Source organism: Mycetomoellerius zeteki, unplaced genomic scaffold (assembly GCF_001594055.1).
Source record: "Mycetomoellerius zeteki isolate Tzet28-1 unplaced genomic scaffold, Tzet1.0 scaffold147, whole genome shotgun sequence".
NCBI lineage: Eukaryota > Metazoa > Arthropoda > Insecta > Hymenoptera > Formicidae > Mycetomoellerius > Mycetomoellerius zeteki.
Genome location: NW_017256414.1, coordinates 13,205 through 31,046, shown reverse-complemented (window position 1 = coordinate 31,046; position 17,842 = coordinate 13,205). Strand labels below are relative to the sequence as shown.

The window sequence follows — 17,842 nt, the reverse complement described above, 5'->3', positions numbered from 1 at the left end:
CACACACACACACACACACACACACACACACACACACACACTCTCATATATACAATATATAATAAGTACTAAAAGAGTAACAACTTTTTCATGAAAGCATCGTATTGTAATAAACGCACAATCTATCATTTCGTGTCGAAGAAAACGACTTTATGTTTACAAAACATTTCTTCCGTTGCGTTGCAGTTGCCGTAATGTTAATTATTTCCATTAGAAAAGCTTCGTAAGATTCAAGATCAATATACGATTGCAATAATACAGACAAATCTACTGTGAATGAATAAAGTTATATGTCATATATTTAACATCGCGTATCCCATCAGTCATATACCTAGTGTTATAACAAGTACCTTTGTCTAAGCTCGTGATGACTCCGCCCCGCAATACCTACTACTTGATTAATTAGTCCCGTCGTTACTTCACTTATGATTTATCGCAAGTAGGTATGTTGTGCAATTCGCGCGAAACAATCCTGCAGACTCTAGAAAGCGTTTTCCTCTATCCCGGTATAGTTATCGCAATTACTAAATGTATTCTCACGCAGCTATAGTTTCTCGTATGGGGAGCAACACGGTCGATTTCATTACCATGTGTTTAGCCAATAATTCTGCATCGGTGTTAATTATTGCGTCCCGTTATGCCACTAGGTGAATAATGTTGCTACCGCACGTGGTTGCGCATTCCCGATGCAAGTCTCGCAATTAACCGCCGTTCAAATGCGGTATCTCTTTCCATAATTACCTCTGTTGCTTTTCCACGTGACTGTTATATCAATGCAGATAACTCCCATACGATACGTATAAAAAAATATAATATTATTACCGACTACTTTTCTCTCAGCTACGTCTAAATATTCGAGCAGTTTGCTCCGAGTGATAAAAAGCCATATAGAGCAGTGGCAGTGGTGCAATTTCAACATTGTTCCGATGAGTGCACCATGCTGAATTAAATGTCATCTTGCTAAACGAAGTGCATCGAAGTGGCTAACGGTGCAGAGAAATTGTAGTTTCGCATCATGCCGCTGTAAATTAGATTTCTTCGGTGCGATAATTCGAACTGCCGAGCGTCATCCTGTGAATTCGTCCGTCTTCACTTATTTATTTATTTTTTTTTAGAGAAGAGCATCTCTTCTTTCTCTTCTTTCTTCTCTTTCTCTTGTATCTCGTTGCCGCACGTTCACAGATGTTCACGTATGTGCCACGGAAAAGATACAGTTATACACTTTGCCAGAGAGAAAGAGATAGAGAGCAGGAAGGAGAAGAGGGAAGAGAAGAGAGAAGAGGATGGCACCTCGCCAGACGGAGGACCCGTTTTATAACTTGAGATTCATAACGGCATACGATCTTACAATGGACACTCGGTTGGCGAGCAGTGACAAACGAAACGGGATCCGAATCGGCATATTTCACGGGACGTTAGTTTCGCGCGTATTAGATCTCGCAAGTTTATTTGCAGGAAGCTTTCCGAACATGCGTGGAATAAGAATAATTTTAACATGTTTCATGGTCGATTTTATTGATTGTTTTTTTATGAGGAAGACATACAGACGATATATCTCTTTTCCTCCCTATTTTTCTAAAGTTTCTTATCGAGAATAATACCACAGTTTACGAATTTTTTTTTAAATAACGATTCTTCAAATTCTCTTTCTTTCTTGAAAATTGCTGCTCTCAAATCTAATATATATATATATCTTTTGTTTTTCAATATTATTTGTTTTAAATTTAATCTTTCTGATCATTAGGGGAAATGGGATAGATATGAAGAGCCTTCGATTCCAGTGGAAAGTTTTTGACCTTAAAAAAAATATCATGTATGTATGCGTATTAAAATGATGCGACTCGACGCTACTCGTATCTCGACCAATAGGGCGTTACTCGTTTCTCTCGGTCGGGCATTAATGACTTCAATTTCCTGTGAGCACACGTGTATCATCAACACATGAATCGTTTTCTCCGCGAAACTGCTCTCGATCGAATTCTCGTTCCAAGAAAGCGACTGTCATTTGCATCACTTTATAATTGATGGAGATGACATTTACGCATCTTGCATGAAATATTCAGAACATGCATCATTTTCTATATGAATTGAAATGTTAAAATGATGAATATACAATATTACCTTTATTGGTTAAATAATTAAATTATAATCGTTTCGTCTTTCGTCGGTCTCTCTCTCTCTCTCTCTCTCTCTCTCTCTTTCTACAGAGAAACGGTATACCGTTTCTCTTGGCAACTCGAGTGATTATCGCTGATCACTTTATTCTATTATCTCACATGATTATTTTCGGTAAAACTGTCTTTGGACATCGAGTTTGTGGCATGATGTAGCAGCACGTAAACAGCGTTAAGAAACAGGAATATTATTTTGAATGAATTCTGCTGTCAGTATACATCTCTTCTTATTCTAACCCAATTAGTATAATTTTTCTTAAAAAAATGACTTTACAAAATTGCGTTATCTAACACATATATTTACCTAATTTGTCGTCTACGACTGATCGAATTAGAGAGCATTTATGGTACGATATTCAAATATATAATCTGGATCGTTGCTCGCTCTCAAGCAATTTCACACCGATAAAACAAACGATTTCATACCAATAAAACGACCAGATCCAATTATTATCGTCCTAGTGGTCATAGTCCTTTCCTCTTTCTCTTTTTCTCTTCCTTTTCCTTTTCCTCCTCCTCCCCCCCCCCCCCCCTCTCTCTCTCTGTCGTCATATTTTTCCTTTTCTCTTTCCTTCAGTCGCATCCACGGTAGCGATTCATCGCAGGGCGAGATCTGTAATCAACATATAGCTAGACTGGTGGCTTTTCCCGCTCGAGATCCTGATTTGAACGCGTCCTGAATCTTCCTCTTCCTAGATCGAGGTCATCGGGGCTTTTTTAATGTATTTTACGATGCGTGACGAACGAAGTGCTTAGATGTATTCGATAAGAATACGATCTGATCCCATCGGAACGATGAAACTGTCATAATATGCGTAATGGGCACGTATATGTTTTAAGTGACGTTTTTAAGTGACGTGAGTACATTACATGGAATAATAATAAGATGAAAAAACTTAGTTTTGGATAGAAATCCTCTATCGGGAATCATTCCTGATTTACGAAGAAATGTAGTATGACTTGGAAGATTAAGGACTTATTTCCATATTGATTATCTAATAAACATAATATAGACCATGCACGATATCGTGATTACAATTTATGATGATACACGAATGAAGTATATCTATTTTTCGTACCATCTACCGTGCACGCACAAACTTTAATATGCTTTAAATGACTCTAGGCAATTCATTATTCATCGGTTTAGAATGTGAGATTATTATAAATCCCATGACAGTGTAGTTAAAGTTAGTATAGTTATTTCATACCGGATAATATCATAATTGTTATCACATAAACGTCTCGGAGCGTAAATAGCTTTATATTATGTTGCAACGTAAAAAGATAAAATAAATATGCATAAAAATAGATACCTATATATAAATTCGCGTTACTTTAAATTCTTATATTTTATTCTTAATTCTGCACCGCTCAATTTGATTCCGATCGGTGGTTATACCCAGTAAACGAAAATGGATTAAAATGAATTGAAATTTTGTCTATCCGAATGCGTATTTTAAATAGCGAAAACTTTTTTTGGATTCAATTGGATTCAATTAGATTCAATTGGATGCAATTGGATTGAAAAACTGCATTTTCTATTCAAAATTTCGAATTGAACGGTATTCACGATGCACAGAAAAAAGCTGATATTATTTTTAGATTGAAAGGCATATAGTGATAGACATATGTTATGCTTCATGCAATTCCTATAAATGAATAAAAATGCATTCAAAATTGAAAAGCATTCATTTTAACTTTCGTGAATCCGTATTCTTGCAAATCTGAATCCATTTCAATCCATTCTCGTTTACTGAGTAAGAATGAATTACATATAAAAATGTTCAAGTTCGCTCTGCAACTCCGCGAAAGCTCGACGTATACAGCAATACAGCGACAGGCGAAATCTAGCGTTACATTACCGCACAAAAGCTTACGAGCTCCGGTGGGTTTTTGCAACCCCCTCGGGGGAAGTAAAAACGTATTTCTTTTGCAATCGGCGAGGAATCGAGTATGGAAGACGGACTGCATTTCCGGGCATCGGCTCGGTTAGCATTCCAGCGTGCATAGCTCCCGGAACAGTCATAACGGAAAAATCCCTCTGGACTCACGTATATTCCGCTAATGGTCGTCAAGATCGACGATCCAAGGTCCCGGGGATCGTGGCGCCTCTTCTCGCGTCTCGGCGCCCCGAACGCGTTCCACCGTTCGCGTTCGCGTTCGAGACGTTCCACCTTCCACGTTCTCTGCTCATCCGCGCTGCGATATCTGATGCGGTGAACACTCAGAACACTCGACGGAAAGCATTACGAGCATCGTGATGCTTACAATGTCTTCCTCTCCTGCTCCCTCTCCTCCTACCCCTCACAATCCTTCTAGCGATGACCTCTTCTTGTACTCAACTGTACCCTCTCAACCGTTGGCGCTCGGAGATACGACCTCGACTTTAATAATCATGGAACACGAATCTGTAACGTTGCTTCCACTATACATTTTGCTGATACCATTTTGTCAATTGTGTCGTTAAAGTAGTCGCTCTTGAGCAGAGTCTTGATATAAACTTTTTACCTAAACTTAAGCCTTAAATCGTAAAAAATCGATTAATCAATCGAATGCGAGAAAAATAATCGACTACGATTGGTCAATTTCTTACGGCTTAAGACTCAAGCTTGAGTAATGGCTCAGAAAGTCTATAAAACGTGCGTAAATATGCACTTCTAATTCTTGAATTTTCAACGTAATTAAATTCTTTCTCTCAAACGAGAAAATGAGAAGAAGGAAATTGGTTATCAATTAATTGCTAGTAGAAATTCGGCCGAATTGACTCTCCGTTATTACGAGTCGATGATCTGGTATTAGATCGGCCGACATTTTTCGTTACGCAACAGTTCGACCAGACGAGAATAATCGCTTTAACGAGTCGCGGCACCTCGTTACGCTCTACAGTACCTATCAATTTTCTACACAATGAACGAGCCTCCCTGTACTTTTCTCGATGGCTCTGCAAGTTTGAAAATGCCTTTTCATCTCGACACTAAAGAGAATCATTTGACGATGGCTGAATATTTTGTTTTGAAATGACTACCTCGTAAATTGTCACATTATGAGTGCACTGAATATTTTTTCATTCTTTAGTCACATTAATTGATACTAAAGTGTCATAGAGATTTAATTGACGAGAAACGCATAACGAAAGTTAGATCGATTAGATCGACGAAGCGAGAGAATTCCATTTTCTCAAGTCGTCGTAACGAGACAGATGAACGACGTTACATTCTTCAGTTGCAATTAGATTTTTCGTCACGATTGTCTTTGGCTCCGAAGAGCCGCGGTGCCTCTTTGCGCATTAACGTACATAACTCATACATCGCTGAATGCACATGGCGGGAAAACGCAGCGCACACGCACCCATCGCATGCATGTAACGTAAGAACGCGCATTGTACAATCGAATGTATTAATTATTTTTTTATTAGTTAAAAGCTATCTGACTGTTTCTCGATGCCAGAAGCAGATTTTTTTCCTTCACACACTGAGTAGAACTTCTTACAAGGAACACAAAAGAGACTGTATGAAAATAGCGAGCATTTGTGCATCGCAGATGTAACAGAATTTCTCTATTCTGGAAGAAAATACTTAATCTTTCTGTAAAGTAAAATTTTCCTCTTGTTCTACTTCTGCTTCGCACTATAGATATTGTATTTATCACATGACATGATTGCATGACAATATTTAGAAAAAATTAGAGAAAGAAAGAGAGGAAGAGAGAGCGTGCAACGACATTGAATTTTTGTGAGAGAAAGAAGGGGAGAGCGCGCGCGCGCGTGCGCGCGCGCACACACACACACACACACACACACACACACACCATTTCTACTTCTATTAGGAAAGATCCCTGAATAATAAAATAACTCGACGATTTCAGATAAGAGGAGTTCTATCATAGCCTCGTCATAATCTAGTATCTAATCAGAAGATAACCGTGGTCTGCTGACAGTCTAATGTACATTACGGAAATCTATGGCTGGTACGGTGGCGAATTGTTTAGAGGCCGCGGTAGTAACCGCGAAGAGATACGATGGAAGATGGAAGGAGCGTGGGCCGTTTTAATGCTATTAAAGCACCGCGCGTGTACGTGTGACGTATGTGTCGGCATGGTAAACGCATAGATACGCACATATGTATATCGGGTAATCCACGCGTGCATATGTGTGACTAACCGCTCTCGCGCGCGGGTCAATGCCTCGGCTGTTTCCGAGTAGTAGGTACGCACTTACGTCGCGCCTTACGTACCTTTTCCTTCGCGTTATATCCAAGCATGCGTTCGTTTCAAGTGTACCCGCACACGCAAGTGCATACACGAACGTACGTAGGGTACGCACGTGTTCGTGGGGCTTCCGTGAGGGAAGTCCACGCGCGACATTCAAGAGTAGAGCGATATACATATAATCATTGAAAAGTCAGCATCAGTCAGCATCCTCACTCTCAGAATTTCAATATAATCGATAGATTTTTAGCTAAAGAATTTTAAAATTATTAATATTATATGTTTAATAAAAAATTTTGGTGATTAAATTTAAAAAATGTAAAAAGTATCCGAAGAGATATTGGATGCTAACTTACACAACAACTTGTTATTTCAATCAGAATCGATTTGCTTACTTATAAAAATTTTTCACCGTTTTTAGCTCGCGCGAACGATTAATTTGATGGTGAAAATGTGCATTTTACTCAATGAGTATGACTCCGTTTTTAGGTCGCAAACAGGAACTTTTCCGCAAAAATGAGTGGTTAAAACGGATTGCACGCATGCAGGACACAAGTATAATAGTAATTCTAATCTTGCATTCATTACGAGAGTTATGATATGAGGAGGTATGTTTTATGTAATGCATTGAATTTAATGCACTTAATCCAAACTGTGTATGCATTTTGGGCATAAATCCCACCCGCTAAAAATTCCGTATATTCCAAACAGGTGAAGATGTAACACATCAAGCCGAACGAAGAATGAAGTTAAGCACTTGTATTTTGCTATACAAGTTCTTTATCCGTTCTTATCTCTCTATATTTATGTATTACCAAATAACCAAGTCATTTCTTCTCCCTATAGTAATGATTTAATGTGAGTTATATGATATACGGTTGCGTTACTTATTACATTGATAAATCGATTCAATTAACATAGTATTATTAACTAATTTAAACAATAAGAATCTTATTTTTAGTCTGTATATGTTAGAAACACAATTAATAATAGAAATTTAAAGGCCTATACCGGTCGAAGCTAGATCTTTAACGGTTTTAAATAATTCAATGTGAATTTTATATATATATATATACTATATATATACTTGCATATGTAGTATATATATAATTCACATTGAATTATTTAAAAGCGTTAAAGATCTAGCTTCGACCGGTATTTAAATTTCTAGTATTATTAATATTACAGTAAAAAATTAAAATTACAATACTAATATAACATACATAATAGATTGGTTACCTACAAATTATTTCATTTCTTTCTTTCTGATTTCTGTGGCGTAAATCTTGACGCGCAGCGTATATAAATATCAGAGTTACCTTATTGTATGAATTCCATTTCAATTTATTAGATATTGTATAAAATATATAAAAAGTATTAAAGTAAAATACTTTTTAACCGTTTAATGTAAAATTGATGTGATAATTAATAAACGCGATAACTAAATGATTAGTACAAGAGGAATGCATTAACGTGTTCTCACTTACCAACTGAAAAACAGACATTGAAAATGAACAATTCACTCAAAAATACTTATGATCATACTCGCGTATACGTTTCTCGTTCATCAGCGGAAAAACGAGTATTGAAAACGGGCAATCTCCTAAAAAATACTCATGCGCATACTCGTTTATACTCATTATTGTTCCTCGCGATACACCGCGAGTGCTTGTGAGTGCAAGAAAAGGACAGGAAAACGGGCTAAAAACGGGCTAAGAACGGTGAAAAATTTTTATAAGGGTATCCATTAACAATAATATATTATATAATATTCCTCAATACTAATCTTAAGATGTTATTTAACGCGTTTTTAAAAGTGAGATATTATCGAATTAATATTGATAATAGTAAGAAATTAACTGATTAAAGAACTCAATAAGTAAATAGAAAGCATAATTGTGATATCATATTTTGTTTGTTTTTTTCTTAAATAAAATTAAAATCATGTTACGTGACAAAATGTCTGAGCAGAAAGTCAAGCGTGATAAGATTGATAGTGATGCTTAACATGCCGGTTGTAACGTAGCGCTAATGTTACGAATAGTAACCTTTAAATCGAATTACGGGAATCAGTGATTACGGTTACGGTGATTTGTAAGGTTACGACGTGACCATCAACATCATGGTACATCTCCGATTCACTCGGCTTGCCATCGAGGCATCGATGCACGATCGTACAGTTGATCGTGACCGCGACACGATCGTAACTCGTTATTATCATAGGCAACCTACAAAACTAAGCATCCGTGGTCCTTGTCCTCGTAATGTATGTAGAATCATTGCACTACGCAGCATCGGACCGTGAAATGCCAGAATGCTTGTAAGAGTTTCCCCTTTATCTCCACGGATAAGATTAGATCTGCATATCCCAGACAGGTGTGTGCAAGTGTGAAACGCAATTACTCGCGCGATAACCAGAATCTTTCGCGCTAATACAATTGCGATTATTACAGCGAGTAATGTATTCGCGCGAAATCATCGTGACGTTGCGATATAAATTACATATTCGAACAAAGCTTCAAAAGTTAATAATGGAAGATCCCCTTATTAGAGAGTTCTCTTTACTGAACGATTCATTTCTGACAGCGAATTTTCTGCATACCTTTCAATAAAAGTACATTCGTATGTTCGTAAAGCTTAGAAAGTTCATCGAGAAATTCACCAATCAGCATATTTTCCTGCATATTTTGCGATTGGATCTCGATTACGTATGCATATGTTTCTCGAGAGAAAGAATAAATGAATATTCCAAGAATCGAACGGAGCAGAAAACGTAGGACATATGAATGAAATTAAAATTTCTATTTTTGTTACAATAACGCATGCGGAGCTGATACGCGCCATCGTCTCCGTTCTGGCGGAACGCACCGCGTGAGTGAGGTACCGTTTGAAAATACCACGAAGCAAATTCCGCGGAGTCGTTCTACACCACGGACGATCGACAGCACCGAGTACGCGTGCGACGTGCATGGTTCTTTAATTAAATGCAACATTCTGCATCGATTGTACAAAAATGAAAAAGCGATGGTAGTACTTTTCAAGAAGAACGGTGCACCTGTCTTGAGAATTTTTATTCCGCGTTTTATTCGAATTCAACGCGCTAAGAATGTCACTTCCGTTTCTTCATTGCAGCCATATTCAATTGTGATGTCAGAAACGATACGTTATAGGATTTTTTCTTGCACTATACTTCGAAATAAATTAATTCTTTTTGCATATTGTCACGCGTAGATTAAAATGTAGGTATATTTTTTTTCAGTGGTTCATGAATTAATAGAAATATACTTAAAAAAGATGGAAATGTATTAAAAATTAAAAAAACATCCTATTAATCAATGCTAATAATGTTATAAAATTACTAATTTTGGCGTATAATAGAAGAAAAATAAATCGCGTTTATTTTTCTTTTTGTTTTTACTCTCTTTTATACTCTAAGAACACTATAACGAAAAAATAAGATTAATATTTTTAAAAATTTGACAACAGTTGTAAAACTTCTTTTTTCTACTGAACGCAGCCGAACTTTGCTTAGTTAATAATATATGTATCTTGGTTGTTTCCAATAGATTTTTAATTTCAAATATATATAGTGTTTTAAATCAATAATACAATAATAATATGTCTATCTCTTCTTAAATCAAAAGAGTAACCCCTGTTTAATTTGCGAATAATTTGTGATTTTTCAGCGAGTCGGACATGGCGCCCAATGCGGAGGAGGAACTGTTGGTTGTGAAACCATGGGGACCGCAACCAGAAAAGGTAGGGTCGTATAGAGACAACGTTAAGTAAATTACTATGTAACAAATGTGCTGACGCGATTGTTCGCGTGTTAGTTTGCCGGCGTGTAAACGGCGCGGAAGCTTTATGATATAACTTGAGTCGCGTTAACGGCCGTTCCATACGACGACCACAACAGGATGTTTCCGATTAGCATATCTTTCAACTTTGAGTAAATATACACAGAAGACAGGCTGGACCGGCAAGACGACCGATCTTTATTTTGCTCTATACCGTGAGAACTCCATCACCTCGACTTGGTTCGCGCATGTGACAAGAAAGAGACTATTAATATTAAGAGAGAATAGAATTTTAGCCATTCAAGCTAAAGTAGCAAGTTACTTCTCACCTTGACCTTGTCGCTAACGGCATACGCGCATATATACAGCTTGATTATATATTGCATATGCCTATCTCATAAATATTCTCGCATGTCTTTCCTGCTATTTATAGTATTTCGTTATTTATATTATGAGATAACATATATCTCGTACTACGATTACATATACGATTACATAATAAACATCAATTTTCGTGGTTCTTTTCCAAATAATCAAATGTAGATGTCTTGATATTTCACTCGCGATCATTAGCTAATCTTAACCATGTTATTGAAATTTCTAGTTTATAATAATTCGTATTATTATAGTGTAATAGTCAATTAATATATGTCTAGATAAAGATAATTATGTTTTATGGGTTTATTTTGTATGTGTTAATCCAACCAAAAGGTATTGCCGCCCCCGAATACACGTCGATGTAGTTTCACTTTAACGCACGTGAAAGTCAAAGCTCTTATGAGTGTTAATATCGAAATTGCTCAATTCGTCGGATGAAAATGGAAATCGTGGACGAACTCGAAATTAGATCGACTGTGACGAGATATCGTATGCCCAGTCATATGCAATGTTCCATCGTTGCGGGAAAGTCTCGACGGCGATTTCACTTAAATTGCGGAAGAGATGCATAAAAAGAATATAAAATTGTGATGGCGTACCGAAAGCGTTGTTATTAAGACTTTCAATAAATCATCAGTTTTATAAGAGGCATGCGCCAACATTGGGTTTTTTCACTCTAAGTTAAAAATTTAAAAGAATTGCGAGAAAAAATCTATTTCCTGACATAAAACGCGAACGCATCTCCGTAAGTTGATTAATAAGCAAATTATATTTATGATCGTAATTGCTATAGAACCTTATCTTTCATCGTCACGATGTCACGTAAAGACAAGCTAAAACGAAGACAACATCGGCACGCGTCCTACCTCGCTGTAACGAGATCCAATCATGAATGTTCTTAGATAATAGCAACAAGTACCGAGCATGATTGATCGTGTTAATGATCCTCTCACGTCATATAATAGATTTAAATTTATATTTTCTAAAAGCCATCAAATTTTCTCTCACGAAAAGTATTTTATTTTTTTATCTTATGATTGCATACGTAAGCTCCACTGTTTTACAAAGCTGCTGGATGGCAGTGTGGATGTGTCGCTGCAATTTCGTTCATAATACACGCAAAAAAATATTTTGCTGCTCCAGCTCGAATTATAGCTGTTTTTTTGTATCTGACAGAAAATCATGTATCATATACGCATAGAATTTATAACACAAATCTAAATTCTATCTCTGTCATCTATTCTAGGGGAACCTGGGGTATAATGAAACCATGGGGTATAATGGGATGTACTCGATATCTTTTTACAGATATGCTAATATGTAATGAATTGTCAGACAATAGTTACTGTTAGATGTATCTTATTATATATTGTTATTATTATTGTCATATTATTTTTACCTGAAAATTGCTAAAAATTGTTTAATGTGTTCGCTTTACTGTCCGCGAATGAGTTATAGATTCTTTGGTATGTTCGCATAAGGTAAGCAATAACAAAATTCTATTTTTTATTGTCATAAGTACATTTATCTTATTATATAATCTTTTCTTGTTACTTTAGTAAAATCTATACAAATATATTGATTATCTGTGATATTTTATATTATCTAAAGTAAATTTATGTACTTCGAGGCATAATGGTGCACTGGTGTTATTTTATGTTTAAAATGAGTTTATGATTCATGTGCAAGTGTAGATAAAAATGATGAGAATTATTATATATTTTATTTCTGTTATCTTCTTAAACTTTTTTATTTATGTTCAATATAATAACACAGTATACCTTGTATAATGTATCACTCAGCATCACATATAGAATTATTAATAAAAAATTAAAAATTAAAAGTGCAACAATGTATTTTTACTTATATTATATGTTCTAAGTCACTTTTAAGCAATGTTCAATATTAATTTTTTAAAAATAGACAAGTTTTCTGTGGTCCCCATTATGCCCTGCATAAATGACATAGTGAGGTTACGACACACTCTCACAAAACAATAATTTCGTCCTGTTAATCTATACTTTTGCAGTAAAACTTACGTTTTCCTTATAGTAAATACTTCAAAAAAGATTTTAATATATAACGAAGTTGATTTATTTATCTTTAATATGTTTAAAACTTGAAAAAATCTAACTATAATCATTATACCCCAGGTTCCCCTAATTAGATATAATACATATCCAATATGGCAGTACTTGCTAGAAATTTATCTATTTTAGCTATTTTTCGTAATTAGATAATTTTTGCTATAACTGCAAGATCACTTTTTTGAGTGTACCATTGCATCCGTATAGATCTTCCATTTTTATGTATAATCTTACAAATTTGCTGAATAAAATCGATATTCTGAAAATTCAATGCAAAAGATAACAAAGAATATTTATCTTCGAGGCGATGTAAATATAATGTAGGAAAAAATAAATGCATCAGTGATTGATCAGGTAGACTGGTGCATATAAACAACGTTAAGAAATTATATCAAGATATCCTCATTGTTACATTGTGCTCTCCGTTCTCATTTGTAAATAGTGTTTATTTACTCGCGTACCACAACCGCGAGTGAATGCAGTCGCAATTCTGTGCAATAATACGGTATCTACAGGCCAGATGTATAACCACAAAGCAGAGATATAAGAATATATCGAGGGTTTTCTGATTTCCTTTCTATTTTGTTCCTCCTTTTATTTTTCTTTCAAACCATCTAGAGCAAAATCCGTCTGCATTTTTCCTCATACTATTTCTCTATAACCAATGTCTGTTTTACTTGTGCGAATAAAAACGGAACAATTTTAAGAAATTCTGATATAGTTTATTTAACTGAAATTTTCTGAATATATTCTCCAATATGTGTCTGATGTTATGATTTCTCAAAACGCTCATTCGATTAACCTCACTCTATCGTTTAATAAGTGTAGATTATATTAAAATAGAATAACCGTACGAGCTTACGGGAACTATTCTAAATGTAATTGACTTATTTGAATAATTTATACACTTATATTGCTTCCGTGTGCGGCAATAGCGGATTGTTTCATAATTTATACATTCTGCATTAACCGTAAGCACGAAAGTAAATTAATTTTACGTAATTTGTTCGCTCGAAGTACAACAATACATACATATTAACAAGAAAGCATCACTGATTAGAATCGCTTCTCTCCTGAACTTGAAAGTAGGAAACACTTATATAGTTTATTAACTAAAATAGAATAAGTTTATTTTCACATAAGTTTATACAATTTATTACGATCAACACATAATTTCAGTTTTGATATTGATGCAAATTAATGCATTATTGCATAATAAATAGATTTATTTGTCATGCAGAGAAATTTTAGATTAACGATGCATTTTCTGTTTAATTGTACTTTTCTTGAATTTGTTTAGAATTTTTTAATCTAAAATACAAATTTTTAAATCTAATATATAAATTTGATTAAATATATTAAGTTTATATAATCTATATTTAATCTATATTTGTAATTGACAGAAATCAAACTATACGAACGATTAGTTTTAATTATCGATTCTAGTTTCATCATTATAGCTATTCTTCTCGTAGCAGCATCCAGCTACTGCTGCAACTTATGGTTAGCGAGAAAAGACGATAATCACTATGATCCTATCAATTTATGGTTGAAAGCGCCCTGAAATTAACCGTGGATATCTTTCTATCTTTCAACATAAATATTTCATACGTGTAAGCGACCAATAATTCGTGTGCTCTTTGAGATTTATTCGAGTGAAGTATAAAATACCGTGATGCTAATTCTATATAAATTAATAAATTAATTAACCCTTTAAGTTAAGGAGACATTTTAAATGATGATTACTTTGGATTTTGTCATTGTTTTAATGGTTTTAAAAGAGTTTCATTTCGTACATTCATGATCGTAATATAATAATGTCATTCTCAATGTAAATAGGAAATGCCATTAATTATATAAACTAATATTCCATGAAATGAAATAATTTAAAGAGCCTTACTAATTAGATAATCAAATTGTTCGCGCACAGGAACGCTTGAGACCACCCACGTATAATGCCGAAGATTACGCAATCGCGCTGAGACGATGGGGAAGACGCCCATTAGGAACCGTTCAAGACTCTCAAGGTACTTTGCCGTCAACAACCAGTTCGAGTTCCGGTTACGCATCCGGAAGTGGCGAGATGACCTTGAGACAATTCACATCGGTCAGCGAGCTGTTAAATAAACTCAGAGCCGATCTCAGACTTGCCTTTCCCAGGTTAGTACCCATCAAATTAATTACTTGTCGCTAAAACAAATAATTAGATTGATTTTTGCCACTTCCTAATGTAATTATCTACTTATTAGATATTTAATTTTGATATAAGTCATACAATAATTTCATTAAAAAGTAGTAGTTTTGAAGAATATCGTTATAATTCACTAATTAAGCTAATTATAAAGATATAAATAATTTTTTGTTTTTATAACACAACTTGTTTGTATTTTTAGTATAGATTCATTTGATTTACGTGTTTATACAATTATAAATTAGTTTCTAAACGCGTCATACACAGGCCCAAGTAGCACACAAAAAAAAAATATTTAAAAAATATTTTTTTAATATTTTTTAAATGTTTTTTACATTAAATATTTAGAAAGTATTTTAAAAACATTGTCTGCTAATTGGGGGATGTTAAAGAGAGAAATCAAGATTCACAAATACAAAGGATAAGTTTTCAAAGATTTTGAATTCTTTTTTTAACGTCGTATGTATAACGCATCTTTTTATTATTAGATGATTATAAAAAACAATTCTACAGGAAGTGATTACTACTCATTTTGTAACGCGGATTAGTTCATACTCATATTCTCAGAATAGCAAATTTCTGTAGATACACGCGAGAAACGTACGCGGAAGTATGAAATATGAATTATTTGCGAACGATTAAAATAACACTCACTGTTCGTGCTCCCTAGGTGGAACTAATGACGAGAGAGATGTAAGATATTAATCTCATGAGAATTGCGAAGTATAAATCGAAAAATTAAGAGTATTTAAATTTATAAAAAACTTAGATCCTCATGTGTGCTGAAATCCAAATTCCCACGTTTATGCTTTCAAAAATTTTTTATTTCGAGTTGTATCTTAAAAATGATATTCCTGGAGATACGATGAGTAAGAGAAATCACATCCATCGAATATTCCTTGAACGTAAAAAAATATATGCAGAATCAGTTTACAGTTATCTTTTACAGTTGTCTTTTCACGAATCAGAAATAGAAGGTGGACCAATATACAAAACGCTCATCAAAATGCTTTCCTCTTAATTGCGACACTAATCGTTTGATCCACGACTTGAGAATTCTTATACATTTGGAAAGGGCAATGTTCGAAAATAAATATCTATTTAACATGGAATAAATTAATTAAATAGATAAAGAAATATATATTTCTTGTGTCATACACTTGACGCAACAAGCGAGATGTCTGAAGAATTAATCGCAATTCTAAACTGATACGTCACAAAAATTATTTACACGATTAGAAAAGGGATGCCGAAGGCATAATGCGCAACCGTGTGCAACGTTCACGCCTGTTAAGTCCGAAGGTGATTAAGAATCGCACGTTATCGTTAGAATTTTTCTTCCTGCCTGTCAATGCCTCACACCGCTAGTCGGGAAGATCGATGATGTTTGTCTCGCGCCGAGACGCTTGAGGCACGTTTATTCATATTGATTTGTAGTGTCTATCGCTGCAATAAGAGCTATCTAATTGGTCGTAATAATGAAATCGCAATAACAATCTTATTTCTGGCACAGATCAAGTTTAATTATAATAATTTTAACATATAAAAACCTAAACCGCTAAATCTATTTTTTTTCCTCTTATTTTTTAATATGATATCTAGACGATCGACTTGTTTAATCACGGGATGCAATTTCGTGGTTATTTTGAAAAATTACGATGTATCCTGCTGCTCCCCGATTATGAACGATTTACGTGGCGCAAATGAATCTGCTATTTGTTCCGCGAGAGAGAGAGAGAGGGAGAGGGAGAGGGGAGAGAAGACGGATAGAAGAGCGCGAATCCGTTAACTTAGCAGATGATTAAAGACGGTGCTCAGTATTAAATTCTTCCACAGTCTGTCGTTGGTACAGCATGCTTTAAAGAACGAATGTTGATGGCTCTATCCTCCGCTTGCACACGTGCGTCATATGGCGGACGAGAGTGTCCCAGATAAATGAGTTATAATACGTTGCGCTTCTCGATGTCGGCGGATAACCCGTAAGTAGCGGCTTCGAATAACCGAATGCCGATATTACGGCTAACTGTATAGTGGCACACCGCTGCAAATCGATCTGGCCGAGCTGCACATCTTCCGTCTTTCCTGGCGAAACAGCTAAAACGACAGGTGTATCATTTACAACGAAGCCCTAATAGAGCTTCTAATTGTATTTTCATGGATTCGTTGTTGTATGCACGGCTCATACAGAATGGATCCTTAAGTAGACTTCCATGATATTCTCATCCATAACGGTACTAGTTACGAGACAATTCTCCATCAATAAAATTTTTACTCTATCAATACACATATCTACATATTGTATATATAGATAAATAGATAGATAGAATATACATATATTCATAATATAATATCATTAATAAATTAAGGTATTAATTATATATGTTATATTAATTTTATATACATACATATATAATTAATAATATACTTATATATATTAATATGATAATTGAATAAATGAATATATGCTGTGTAAAGCAAATCTATTAAATCTATCAAATTTAGTTTGTACTACTTCACTTTATTTTTTTATATTACTTTCATCAATCATATTGGTCGTCTAAAGTGAAGACAACTTTCTAGTCAATTGATAGTCTGCGAGTGTATCGTCTTAAAGGAAGTTAAAAAAGATTTTACAATTTGACAGTTTCAAAGTGAGTATTAAATGAGGATGAAATCATTTCACTTTCTCTTAATAAAATCTACATATATTGTAAAAAAAAAATACTATTTTATTTATAATTTATTTCATTTCTCCGTGAGTACGTATGCGCGGAACTATTTCAAATCCTATAGTCATAGAAACTTATATATACCTATATATATATGTATAACATTTATTTAATTAATAAAATATATATAAATATAGAAATATTACAATTATAAATTTGCGGTTTATAATATAATATTATAGAATAGAAAAACTGAATCAAATTTGCTTTTTTTATTCTTACGAATATTCTTTCTTGTTTATTAGAAAATTACACACACACACACACACACACACAC

The 17,842-nt window shown here is 34.5% G+C and overlaps 1 protein-coding gene across 1 annotated transcript in view; it reads left to right on the top strand.

The window, feature by feature from the left end:
* Nucleotides 1-17,842, top strand: part of LOC108732182 (uncharacterized) — a gene marked incomplete at its 3' end in the record, with an annotated part of 43,310 nt that overhangs the window by 13,889 nt on the left and 11,579 nt on the right. Inside the window, exons 2-3 of the mRNA XM_018462862.1 lie at nucleotides 10,070-10,142; nucleotides 14,576-14,805. Coding sequence (XP_018318364.1) covers nucleotides 10,070-10,142; nucleotides 14,576-14,805 — 303 coding nt within the window. The remainder of the gene's footprint in view (nucleotides 1-10,069; nucleotides 10,143-14,575; nucleotides 14,806-17,842) is intronic.